General features: G+C 41.8%; 1 protein-coding gene across 1 annotated transcript in view; it reads left to right on the top strand.

Annotated features, from left to right (window-relative positions):
• LOC124555772 (facilitated trehalose transporter Tret1-2 homolog) overlaps positions 1-14471 on the top strand; it is a 313195-nt gene that overhangs the window by 213946 nt on the left and 84778 nt on the right. The window contains exons 4-5 of the mRNA XM_047129820.1: positions 2994-3179; positions 4646-4744. Coding sequence (XP_046985776.1) covers positions 2994-3179; positions 4646-4744 — 285 coding nt within the window. The remainder of the gene's footprint in view (positions 1-2993; positions 3180-4645; positions 4745-14471) is intronic.

The raw sequence follows: 14471 nt of genomic DNA, 5'->3' as shown, positions 1-14471 counted from the left end.
AGCGAATGACATGAAGTGCTTCCTTCAATTTAGGAATCAAGTTGAAGTCACAAGGACGTATGTCCTAGTGTGTGGTGAGTGGTACAGCACTTCTCAGCTCCATCGAGCGATCAAATCAGTCACAACTTGGGTACCGGTATATGCGCCCGAGCATTATCCCGGAAAATGGTGGGCGAATCCTGCAGAAAGTGTCGTCGCATCTTTCTTTAAGCCGTTTGTTTTTGGAATACAGCCTGCGACCAGCTTAGTGAAAAAGCGGCTACACTTTCTGCATCATTTTGCAGCAAAATGCTCGGGCGCATATGGCGCAATTTGCGACTGATTTGTTCCATCAGTGGGGCTGGGAAGAACTGTGCCTCTCCTCACACTCCCCGGACTTAAGCCCTTGTGACTCCGACTTGATTCCTAAATTAAAGGAAGCACTTCTTGGCGTTCGCTCCAGAACTGCTAGAGATTCGTCGGGCAATATACCGCTCCACTCGAACTATCAACACAACTGGAGCTGCTAAGAACATGTATCTGTTTTGTAAAGTTGTAAATAAATAGTTTTCATTATTAATATTCCAACCCTCGTATTTTCTCAGCTTTTTGGAGAAGATTTCTGCTTTCAAATGCAGTTTATGAACTGGGACGTAGCAGAATTTGCACAAGGTTACGTCACAGTGGTTCCTTTAAACAAGGTCTCCGTGCATCTTTACTCAGTGAAGTAGGTTCCCTTTGCCTGTTATAATGCTTTTTCTCATTATCAGCAGCCTGTTTTGACCGTCGCTGGTTCTTGACTGCTTTCCTATTTCCCATAGATTACGATCATTACCTTTGTGCAATCAGAATTATGCTGCACGTTTCCCGCTGTCGTCTGCATCGTTTACATTAGGCCAGGGCTTCCCAACCTTTTCAGCTGGTGGACCCCTTCTTCAGTCGAAAATCCACGGCGGACCCCTCGTCAGTCAAGAGCACAGTAACTTTAAATTTCAGAACGAAACCCATGGGAACTGAAAACTTCTTAATGCACGTGCTACGTTGCCAATTCGTCTAGCATGCAAGAAACAATATCATGAACACACGGCTTTATGAGATTTTCTGCAATGGTATGAGCTTTGCCTGTTTTTGCCACTCGATAACTAACCAAGAAAGAAGCTTTTAATGAATTTTTATTAATTGTTTTTGCATGAGTTTTCATGCAATGCTGGGAAGCAGCTAGTTCAGCACTCTTCCTTTTGAAAAAATCGATGTTTTTGGCCTGGAAATCTGGGTGAGTACCTTCAAAATGACGGTGCAATTTAACTGGAACCATTAAACTGTTCGGAAGGATTCGCGCACAAATTACACACTGAGCTTTACTCTTCTTTGTCTCCATAAAGCCCATTTCTAAATAGCTTTCGTTGTACTTACGCTTCTTGGTTATTCCACTTCCACTGGATATTGCAACATTTTTATTCAATAATTTTAGTCATTATTTTACACGATTTGGTGAAATGTGGCCGCAGACCCCCTAGAAAGAGCCGGTGGACCCCTAAGGGGTCCGCGGACCACACGTTGGGAAGCCCTGCGGATTAGGCTATCATGTACATGGTTTCATATCGTGGGGTATCCATAAAGAATTTTTTTAACACCGTCTGCCCTCAGCTCGTCTAGCTATATGCCCAGGCTATTTTTCATTTTTATGGGTCTCATGTCTTTTCTGCTGAGCGACGTGGCGTAGTGGTTCCGACACAAAAAAAAGCATTCAGAATGAACGGTGTTCAAATTCGCGTGGCTGTTGACATAGCGATGAAATCGGATCATCTCCTTCATCTTTTTCTTGGCTCATTTGCTGATGTACCTCTCTCTTCTTGTTACCTTCAGTGCGAAGACTCCAAAAAGTTTCGAGACTGGATTAATAAAAAATAGAGAGAAGTTAAGACAGCGGTTTTAATGCTACATACTCTCTGGCCACTTGCTTGCAACTCACAGAACGTTCATACAACCGTGTGAAAGTATCAGAAAAGTTCCTCTATGGGATGTAGTTCAACTTGGGCTCACACTGGCTTAAATGTCTGGTATGTCGTCAAAGGATTGGCCCTTCATCCGAATTTTTTCACTTCGTCACTTCGTGTTCGGTTCGTTTTGATAATAAGTCTCATCATCCGTGACGGTCTTTTCGAGAAAAGAAATGTCCACATTTTGCAGTTCAATCAAGTCGCGGTAGCCGTCCACGTGTCGTTGTTTTATTCGGAATTCAGTGTTCGCAACAAACTTTGCACACACTTTTCTCGTCTTGAACACTCCTGTTCACAACTGACTGGTCTAACGCACATTTATTGTTGACAGTTCTTAGTTCAAGCTGACACCGTAGTTACTGAGCTGTCGTCGCTTATACGCCAAGATTGAAATCAGCCTCAGAACTTTTTGGTCAAATGGTGTACTTATATCAATATTTCGTAGGTCTGTTGTCAATTTTCGATGCTTTTCGAATTTAAGGTCGATATATCATTGCTGTAAATTAACACAGGCTGTGTTCAGTGGTTGTAGGCTTTCCATTTCATGCATAGAGAAAATTTGCTTTTGAATTCGCCATTCAAGTTTTCAAATGAAGTCCAACTTATGTTCATTCTTTTTACGCTTCTGTTCCCACAAAATTTTAACGTACATTTTATCTTGCATATTGTCACTTTGACACTTCATAACAACATAAATTTCACAATGATTCAGCACTTGCGTTACATTAATTACCATTTCTGTACTAAATTTTGTTTTATAATTAGAATGCTCTGAAGATTGCTTTTATTATGTTTTCTCATTTGAAAGTCCAAATTTGATGGAAATTGAATAAAAAGAACGAAATAACAAAATTAAAAGTATTAAGAAACGAATTTTGCGTTTGAAACTATCCTGTGTCATGGAAGTAACTTACGTGTAACCTTTTCGAGGTTTGCATTGCATTCTATCCCAATATACTTGGTAAATCTACCAAAAATCTGCACTATTGGTACTAATCTATTATAATCTTTCAGCCAGTTCTTTAGTATTGTTTGTGCCGGTTGGAACAATGACTGCTGGCTGTCTTATGGAATCATATGGTCGTCTCAACGCAATCAAAATGGCAGCTATACCTTCTATAGTAGGCTGGGCCTTAATCGGAAGTGGGCAGAGTTTCGTGCCTCTACTTATTGGAAGAATGTTAACCGGCATAGGCACAGGTAAGTCGTAGTACGGTAATATTCGCTATACTTCATGTATTTCCCTGATTTTCCTCCAAAACATGATACCATCGTTGAAGAAATTCCCTGCCGAATTTATTATTGCTTTCGTTCCAGAGATAAATTCAAAAACATGTTTGTCTACTAGTATTTTCTCACATTAACTTATTTGTTCAATATACTACCAGGTGCTACAGGCTGATAATAGCATATTTTCATTGCCAGGGTAAGCGCGCTCCCGGACATAAATCATTTTAATATTTCTAGGACTAGATTGTAATATAATTTTAGTTAGATCAACTCTCCCCGTGGCTGTAGGATGACTTTTCTTGATGACCGACAAAAATGTCCCTCAGGTGTTCAATAATCCCACAGTATTCGTACTTCACAGATGATAGGCAGCATTAGAAGTTCAGGGCGACCATAGCCATATTACTAGATAATAATTACAGTTTATTTGCTACTCTACTGTTGCCAAAATCCTCTTCTAAGTCATGACATAGAAAAAAAATAACTGCGGAGCAACTACATAAGTATAGTGCCATGCGTTATACTCTGAAAATTAATCATCTTATGTATGATAGCATACGGAAATTAGAAGCTACAGTGTGAAACATCCTGCGTCATCTTCATATTTTTTGACTCTTAAAAATTACAACAAATCAATTTACAACTAATTTAGTCCACCCTGATCTAGTAAAGGAATTTTTCAATGCCACGTAAAGAGTATCGTTTTAATATTTACGCCTGTAGACTTTAACTCACAATTGTTTTCTTGGAAGCGAACTTTACTACGCAAGAGATAAAGATCTCACAAAGATTACGCTGCTCTTCTTTCACGTTGTTACGTACGTTTTATCATAATTAATATTATGTGTTACGGGATAAGTTGTTCAGTCACTTCAATTCCCGCTCTAAACATACCAATGAAGTACTGAAGCTGCTGCAAAGGGTGGTTATTTGTAACTCCAAATTGTGTGTGTAATCCTACTTCATTTGAAGAACTGTCTCTTCAAAATATATTCCCTTCTGCACTGGGACACCTAATTTCCTGAACAATTATTAGCTTCTGTCCCTCTCTCTCTTTCTCTTTCGCGGTATTAATTAAGATGCTTGTAATGGTCTTACAGTGGTTCTCAGATTGAAGCTGCTTCTCTCTAGCTGTATACTGATGAAACGTCAAAATTTGTAACCTGCAACATGCCTAACGTAAGGCTTCCGAACATCAACCTCGCATCACTACCTCTCTCGGACTCATTTATTTCAGCGAGCACATTACTCTAAAGTGAAATATGTCATTCTGAAGTAACACGTAGCAAAAGTGATAAGGTGGCAGCGTATCGGAGTGCTAATTGATGAACGAAGCTCTCATATCCCAGACTGCAAAATTGTACCCTTGAACGCTAAAAAAATAATTCCTTTTATATTGTTCTTACTCAGTATTTATGACTGGTCATGAATTTCAGGTATGGGATCGAGTCCAGCTGTTGTCTACACGACAGAAATTGCAAAGCCAGAGATCAGGGGAGCTTTGACTTCGGCGGGAGCAACGCTTGCATCACTTGGTACGATTGCGCACGCATTTCTGTAATTATTTCCTTGTACCTTACGTTACACGCACATACGTAACAACATACTACATGAAGTTGTTACAAAATAAGTTTAGGATGTGACTGACAGATGACAATGTGAATATCCTTAACTTTATGTGCATTCTCTCATAAATACTAGTAACAGACAATTGAATAGGCTGTCTTCAGTAAAGCGTTTATTAACAGCGTCAGCAGACCTTCTCAGAAAATTACTGCAGCTGAAAATACATATCTGTAAACGATCCAATAAATCTACCTGACGATTAAATGTTAGACTAACAGAATGACCCAGATTAAAGGCAAAAGGGAAACAAAATACTGCCATCCAGTTTTCATTACACAACAGACAAAGCGTTAGGCTCGAGTAAAATCTGCTAAGAGTTTGCCTAAGACTAGAACTGACCACATTTAAGTGAGTATACTTGGTGAACTCATTTAATGCATCACACATGCTCTTTCCGCTGTTGTTGTTGTTGTTGTTGTTGTTAACTTCTGTCCGAAGACAGCTTTCCACGCTCATGTATTCTATGCAAGGCTGTTCATCTCTGCATAACTACTGTAACCATTAACCGATCTACTCATTGAGTGTAGTCTTCAGCTCACTTCTACAGCGCAAAATTTCAGTAACTTCTACTCTCTTCTTGTTTAAACTGTTTGTCGCCGGAACTTTTTATCTGTACAATTCTTAACTACAGACAAATATCTTCAGAATAGATTTTCTGACTCTTTTATATTCTGTGTTAACAAGATTCCCTTCTTCAGACACTCTTTCCTTGCTATTACATTTTAGAATCTGTCTACTTGGTCCATCATCAGTTATTTTGCTCAAATCCTAAACTAATTCCCTAGGCATCACATTATTTAATTTGAGAACATTACTCTTGTTTTATTTTTGATGATATTTATCTTATAATTTTAATTAATATTGTGTTTATACTGGTTGCTGGTGAGGAGGAAAGTTAGTTATTAGTATTTTATTAATGATCTCATTCATAAGCAGCCGTATCACAGTCATCACAGCCGCTCAAGAAAGTTATAATTAAGCTTTACTTGTTTAATCAGAATCGGACCATGACTCTCCTCGTCCGCAGTCGCGATGATTCGAAGCGATCTGCAATCCTGTGTAAATAAAATGTCTTGGTTTTCTTGCGTTGCGTAGTCAGTCGAGAAACCTCAGATCAAGCGGAAAGTTTGCTTTAATAGAGTTTAATTATCCGATGAAATAATGGAGCTCTTGGATCTAATAATTGCAGGTTCGTTTCCAATTCATCGGAAGTTCCCTTCTGATTACCAACGAAACGACACCTCCGTGCAAATTTCCAATTAGAGAATACACATATGTAATGAAATTCCTTACACGCCTTTGATGTAAATGCTCAGTATATATTCTCTTGATTAGCATACAATATATTTTCAATCTCTTTCTTCCAGTAATCTCGATAGCAAAATTACAATTATTCAGTGCGGCTATTCGGCACGGAGAAGATCCTAGAAGTCCTCTCAACACACTCCAGAGAGAATATTACAAAGAGTAATTATGAGCTCATGGAATAGTAATAGTAATGTACTACTTTGCGCATCGATTCTGCGAGTATATAGATGGTCGAGTAGGAAACGTAATTCACTCATAGAATTGTGCCGGGATAATTAGTAGAATATAAAGAGATATTACAATCTTATAGCCTCTTTTCAAGATAGTATCCGTTCAACAGCTGTTCCAAGTTTCTTGCCGTCACTGACAGAATTACAGTGTCGCGGCAAAACCCAAAGTTTTACTTTTCCTTCTTGAACTTTTATTTCCTTTCAAAATTTTGCGTTAATTCACTTTATTATTTCCTCAATGTACGGATTTAATTGAGTAACATCGGGAATAGTCTACAAATGAACTGCAACTACTACTTCGCTTCTTGGTCCTTCGACTCTTACAAACGCAGTCTGGTTTCTTACACGTTTTAGATAATCTGTCGCTCCTGTATTTTACCCCTGCAGCCTACAGAATTAAATAAAGTGCATACCGTCATCCAAATAAAGATACGCCTAGATCTCGGCAGAGTAGCTTCCTTCTCGACACATCTCAGCTGTGTTTTATTTGCCCAACGTCGAACTATGCTTTCTCTCATAATGTCAGTATTAAAGTGTGTCCACACGATGCTTTTTTTCTGTTAAATTGACGTATGCACTTACATTTCCAACAGCGCAACTACGCAAGCGCATTTTTGTATGGGTAATTTCCTCGAAATGGAGGCCGTGCGTAATTGGAAGAAAGCGCTCTGAAATCTGTAGATAATTACAGAAGTGGTACGCCACTTCTGAAGATTAGGCTTATTTGAACAAAAATTTCAGATGTGATGTCCTCAGCGTCAAGTATTAGACAGAAAGACTCCGATCATATTACTGTAAAAAGTAAGACAAGTCTCGAATAAGTAAGACAGAGAAGAAGTCCGCAAATTCATGAAAAATGTATATTATAATGTTCGACAAATATTCATGCTATTTCTACTTAATAGAACAATGAGGAGCCTGAAATCCGAAGAAAAGAAAATATGAGGTATTTCTAACTCCTCAACAAACTACTAAAAACTGAAATTAAGGACATTGATTATGCAAAACATTCAAAATTGATAATGCAGCCTCCACTCTAATAGATTCTGGGGTTTCTGACGATCCCGAATTCGAGGCATACAGTGCCGAAAGAGGCATCGTGTGGACATACCTTTAACCCTATATTCCGCAACCTACTATATTTCTGCTTCCTCTAGGATGCTTTTGCAGTGTGAGTGCCATTCAGGGGGTGAATCGAACTGGGTATTATCTCTCATAGGACATATTTATGACATAAAATCCCAGATCGGCACAAAAAAACGATCTTAACATCGGCGACAAATCTTAGTTTCCTATGGTAATCTAATACAGACGAAAAATACGTTTATTAAAATCATTAAATGGGTCAGCAAGACCACCTCTCGGGGCAAACGTTGGATAAGATGTCTGAAACTGACGAAGAAATGATACCAATGGATTGACCCGCAATCCCTAAAACTCAGTGTAACATGCCCGCTAAGAATTTAAATACTCCGATAACACCCGATCCAAAGAAACACTGTCATGCATGTGGGGATTCGCTCTACTCTGGATCACAAATACCACGAGTTTAGCTTGGATCCTACGAATGGATATTTTTTTCATTTATATATTTATTTAACCTGATCTGATTAGGGCCACCAGGCACTCTCTTACATAGGATCAGGGTTTCACACATACATTACCACTCTTTACATCATAGTTACCTAAGAAATAACAGTTTTAATATGAAAAGTAGTATTCAAATGATGTCCAACCCTGGTAGCCGAGTGGTCAGCGCGACGGAATGTCGGGCCGGGTTCCATTCCCAGCTGGGTCGGAGATTTTCTCCGCTCAGGGACTGAGTGTTGTGTTGTCCTTATCGTCATTTCATCCCCATCGACACGCAAGTCAGCGAAGAGGCGTCAACTCGAAAGACTTGCACCAGACAAACGGTCTACCCTACGGGAGGCCCTAGCCACACAGCATTTCCATTTCCATTCAAATGATTTGAGTGTCTGTAGAGGCTGTGTGAGAAAATAATACTGACTACGAACTAATAAAGTTAACATGGCAGTACTTGTGCTACTGCTGATGCTGCGACTAATAGTGGTAATAATAATAATAGTAATAGTAATAGTAATACGATATTGCAATGCCTGTGTTATTCACAGATGCTATGCGATGTTCCTTTGGACATGCATGCATGTTCGAAGGAACGTAATATCATATTTATCCGCCGACACTGGGCAAGTGACTTTCAATTAAGTCTCCCCTGTACGAGAATATAAATAATGGACGAACCAGTGAAAGTTGTAGACACATGGTTGACGACATACGGAAGTTTGGGTCTGGTTGTGAGGCGTGCTCAGATAGCCAAATTGCAAGGCTGCCCTCTGGAAGACCTTGACTGGCTACGGTAGAGGCGTGGCGGCATGAAGGCGACATTCCACGGACTTCTATTACAGCATTCTACGGAAATGTTCCACACTGCGGCATTCGCCCGCACGGCAAACGATGGTAAATCGCGCCAAGTCTCAGATCATCACCCTCACACGCCGCCATCTTGAGGGGCAGTCGTCAGAGCGCGCTCAAGACATAGCGGCTGAGGAGGGATCACCCATTATTGTATCATTTCAGAAAGACGACGACGGCGACGGACCTTGATCCATGTTGTCACAATAGGCGACGGACGATGCCTAGATACTCAGCGCAGTATAGGGAAAGTCCTTCACGCCCACTACACTAGGCTGTATTCGGAAAATCGCCATCCTACAGAGGTGATACCGGAGGTCTCTCAGCTCACTTTTGGCAGGATCACCCTGGCTGCGGAAATGGATTTGATTGAAGAACAGAGGTGGAGATCCTTGAAACGATACAGACGGGAGCCTTCTGGAGTTCTACCGGGCTTCTCAGAAATTGCTGGAGCCATCCTGGACATCTGCCAGATCTACTGTCTCCCAAGGTGCCGCTCGCTGGAGCCTTCCTTGAAGGACTGATCGTATTAACACACAAACTACGAGGAGGATCAAGGTTCTGCGATTATCGCCCCTTGATCTTGGTCACCTGTGACATGAACACTTTAGCTCGAATGCTGGCGGCACGTCTCAAGCAGATGGTCCGTTATGTCGCTTCACAGGACCAGGCATCATTAGGAGGCGATCATAACACCCACACACTGCACTTTGTCGGTATCATGACATGACTGCACCTGCCAAGGCTCGCCAAATGTCGGGGTTTTGGCCTCCCTCGACTTCAGCCAGGCCCTTGGCGGGATTGACCACGCGTGTTTGACGGCGGTACTAGGACAAATGGGCTACCCAGACACTATCGTAAAGGCGCGACGTCTAGGCTGTTGTACAATGGCCGTCTCACGCCGCCGGTCCTTAGCGATATTGTACGCTTCACAATGGAACCACTGTTCTGCGACCTCCGACAACGCCTGGCTTGGATGACACTCGGCAGACACACTGTCTGCTGCACTGCCTATGCCGACGATCTGGTACTCCTCCTTCGTAACAGGAGATGATCTCCGCGCAGCACCGGCGTGGGTGGCGACCTACGGAGCGGCATCGGGCAGTAGTCTCAAAGTCCAAAAACCGCATGCTCTATCTATAGGTAAGGGCTGCCTGATAGGTGCATCGTTCCCCTACGAATAAGTGACATGTTACGTTGTTTGGGCATTGATTTCACAATTGACCTTCAGAGCTCGATAGCCATCAACAGCAGGCGTCCATTAGCCCAGATCAGAGCAGGGCTAACTGATCACCGTCTTAGGACTCGAGACATCCTGCAACGGACACGACTGCCAACGTCTATTTGGCGTCCCGCATTCCCCATGTTCGGCAGACATTTCCAATCTCGTCATCTCTGGACCGCCGCATGCTGGCAGCTTTGGGATCCTTTGTTACTACGCGGAAGCTTTTTAGGATTGGCAACGAGTCTGTCACCCTCTCAAGGGACAGAGGGGCTTAGATCTTTTTCATGTTCAGGACAGAGCGAAGGCCCCATTTGCAAGCTCCCACATGAAGATGTGTCGAAGTTGCCCGACTCATCGCACAAGCTTACGCTGGAGGCTTTAGTGCCGCTCTCTCTCTCTCTCTCTCTCTCTCTCTCTCTCTCTCTCTCTCCACCGGTGCTGTTATCGGGTATCCCAATGCCTCTCTTCTACATTGACCAGTTCTTCCTTGAACTAAGACACATCGGCACTGCACTATTGCCCACAATCTTGGCACCAAAGAGGGCGATATATAACAACCTTCTACAGAGTAGGGCACCGAATGTGATTGAAAGGAAATATCGCGGTGAGCGCCGCCACACTTATACGGACGTTCGATCCTCTTGGTACATAATAGTGACCGGGAAGCGGGTGTGTCAGTCTCGTCTACATCAAATTCACCTCACGGACTCTCCATTGTATGTCACCTACGGAAAGATGGATACAGATGACGATGGCGTTGCCTCAGGATCGGCGAATGATATTTGGCATTTGGTGTGCCAGATGTTGACTTTCGTCACAGGCGTGTCTCCAGCCCGGATAACTGCACAGTCATTCCTCTTCCCAGATGGCGTGGATTTTCCGAGGGCAGAAACGAATTCTGCAACATAGGTATGCGGCCACCCCGTACGCTACTTATTTGGTGACTATGAGAAGACAGCCCTCGATTTTTGGCACTACTTAAACGAATGACACTGTGCGATCTCACAGAATCCCAAGTACCAGCAATACTGCTCAAATTTATCCAGAGTTCGTTTCATAACACACTTCACAGGTGGATTATTAATGACAGGAGAAGTTGAACCACGAACCTTATTATTATTATTATTATTATTAAGATTGAACTAGCAATGGCAACCACAGCAATTCCGCAGCGAGTAGCACCATGGAGCGCCCTCACGTCGCAACGCGATAGCCTCTTATGTCGTTCTTCCTGTTTGGTAGCCGACGAGGGCCGGTATTCATTTGCCTTCCTCTCGGCATTATAAGGCGTGCCATAACACAAGATTTTGCAACACATTGGTGATGAAAAAAATTCTTTCCTCCTTTTCCTTGATGCATTTTTGCTCCCTTGGTTTCTATGCCTTCCAACCTTCTTAGTTCTGAGAGGGAGGACGGGATATCGTGGCCAGGCCTCGGGTTGCAACCTCTGCCCACTTTGACCCGACGCCCGCCCCCCTTAACAATGACTCAAAAAAATTCATCGTCGTCATTTCATTATACAGCTGATCGTTGCCCGTATTTGCAACTGCGAATACAATTCATGTAAATAATAATAATGGTATAACAGTAACAATAATGATAGTGGCAGATATAAAAAGACTTTATAGGCGTACAAAATATATGTTTTCTGACATAGAGAGTTCTGGGAAAAGAAAATTTAATGAGCACTGGTTCCTTAAATTTCCTTTTCTTAGAACTCGCTAAAAATACTGCGAAATGGGGAACATGTTTGGAAAGAGGGATGTACAAGAGTAACGAATGTGTACAGGGACAACAAGAAACAGGACAAAAACGTTGAAGCAAATCACGTTAAATCTAGTAAAATTCTTTATAAGAAACTGAAATTTGTTCATTGAATCGAGCTCTCTTTGGTATAAGTGATCATTTACCATAAAATATAGGTTTGGCGCCACCGGGTATCCAGTACCACACAGAGAAGGGGCGTGGTTCTGCCAATCGTATTGCTTCGGCAACTAAATTCGCGGGCCGGTGTGAAATATAATAATTTTTGCTGAAGATGATGGAAAGAAGAAGCAATAAATGAAACTCAAAGTCACAAAAAACAACAAATGGACTATCGCTCGTGAAAGAGACCAAGTCCACTACACTGGAAAAATTTCGTTATCGTTAAGTATTCTGCACAATTAACACCCCGCAAAACCAATAGTATTGGATAATCAAAGCAACACATGGAATACGGAGCTTACCATGAAGTAATGTGATACAACCACATGCATACACACATCTGAAGCACAGTGCATGAACATAAAATCTTAAGTTACGCACGAATCATGGCGAATATTAGAGATAAAGCTTAACAGATCATTAACTGAACATGAAAGCACTGATGCTTTCATACCTAATAAAACCCTAACTCACACAAAGTGACCCGACTTATACTAAAAGAATATTCCAGGAGAACAGCCATGCTCACACATCTGAGCCTGCAAGAAGAGTGAGTCTAAAAACCAGCCTCTGGGCGTCCGGCGAGGACGGCGTATCGTATTTTGCAAGGGGAGGTTATAGCGCCGTTCGGCTGACCAGTCGAGTGAAACATAAAATCCGGGGAGGCTCAGGATTCACGGCAGGCTGTTTTACCGGACGTCTATGAAACGCAAACAGGGATGTTGGAGTGCAAATTGGGAGACTGGCATCATTACATTTTGAGGGAAAGAAATTTTTCTAATCAACCCCAGGAATATCGAAAATACACCCCCTTGTTTCCGTATCGTACAGGCAGACAATCAGGACTTGGTAATGGCAAAGGAAGAGACTGCTGATCTCAAGTAAAACAAAAATGTCCCATCCTATTCATCTTCTAAGCATCGGCGTGTTCAAAATGTAACATTGAGAGCTTCAAAACTGTGACATAAGCAAGTCATAAAATCATACATTATGATTGGGGGAGAAATACGTACCCTTTCACCATATATTCATTGCTACACTACTATTATTGTTATTGTTATCATTAATATTATCATAATTGTTGTTGTTATGTAACCTCATAGACTTCGTACATTGTAACGACGACTCACTAAGGATGTTTGATTAGATCTAAAAAAGTTTATAAAGGCCCTAATAGATACTGATCTACATCTGCATTTAGAGCTACATACATACTCCGCAACCCACCGTATGGTACATGTTGAAGGGTATCTTGCAGCACTGCTACTCATTTGCTCTCTTGTTCCACTTGCAAATACAGCGAGAAAAATCGACTGTTCATATGCCTCTGTACAAGCCCTAATTTCTATCTTCTTAATGGTTCAAAATGGCTCTGAACACTATGGGACCTAACATCTGAGGTCATCAGTTCCCTAGAACTTAGAACTACTTAAACCTAACTAACCTAAGGACGTCACACACATCCATGCCCGAGGCAGGATTCGAACCTGCGACCGTAGCGGTCGCACGGTTCCAGACTGTAGCGCCTAGAACCGCTCGGCCACACTGGCCGGCTTTATCTTTTTATCCTTACGAAAAATTTACGTTGACTACAACAGAATCCTTCTGCAGTCAGCTACAAATGTCGGTTCTCTAAATTTTCTCAGTAGCGTTTCGCGTAAAGAACGTTGTCTTCTCTCCAGTGACTCCCATTTTCGTTCAAGAAACATCTTCACAATAATGGCATGATGATCTAACCTAGTGGTAACAAATTTAGCAGTACGCTTTTGAATTGCTTCGATGTTTTTCTTTAATCCGCCGCGGTGGGGATCCCAAACAGACAAGCAGAACTCAAGAATGAGTCGCACTAGTGTTCTATACGCGGTCTCTTTTATAGATGGGCTACACTTCTTTAAAATTCTCACAATAAAGCGAAGTCGACCGCTCGTCTTTCGCACGACCGTTCTGACGAGCTCGTTCTATTTAATATCGCTTTGCAACGTAACGCTTGGATATCTTCCCGTTCACCACAGTATCATCAGCAAACACGCATATTGCTATTCATCCTGTCCGTCAGATCATTTATGTATACTGTTAATAACAGCGGTCCTACAACACTTCTCTGGGACACTCCTGACGATACCCATGTCACTGATGAACATTCGCCTTCGAGGACAACATACTGATTCCTATTACTTAAGAAGTCTTCGAGCCACTCACTTATAAGGAAAAATATTCCGTATGCTCGTACGTTCGTTAATGGTCTGCAGTGGGGAAGCGTGTCAAACGTTTTGCGGAAATCTAGGAATATAGAACATGCCAGTTGCCCGTATTCATGTTTTGCAGAATATCGTGCGAGAAAATGGCTAGCTGAGTTTCGCACGAGCTATGCTTTCCAAATTCGTACCGATATTTTGTGGAAAGAATCTTTTCAATCTCAAGCAAATTCATTATATTCTAATTGAGAATATTTTAAAGAAATCTGCAGCAAACCGATGCAAAGCGATTTGGTATGCAATTTTGCGCTTACATTCT

The sequence above is a fragment of the Schistocerca americana genome, chromosome X (genome assembly GCF_021461395.2).
Source record: "Schistocerca americana isolate TAMUIC-IGC-003095 chromosome X, iqSchAmer2.1, whole genome shotgun sequence".
NCBI classification, from domain to species: Eukaryota; Metazoa; Arthropoda; class Insecta; order Orthoptera; family Acrididae; genus Schistocerca; species Schistocerca americana.
This window is presented reverse-complemented; position numbering and strand designations above follow the sequence as displayed.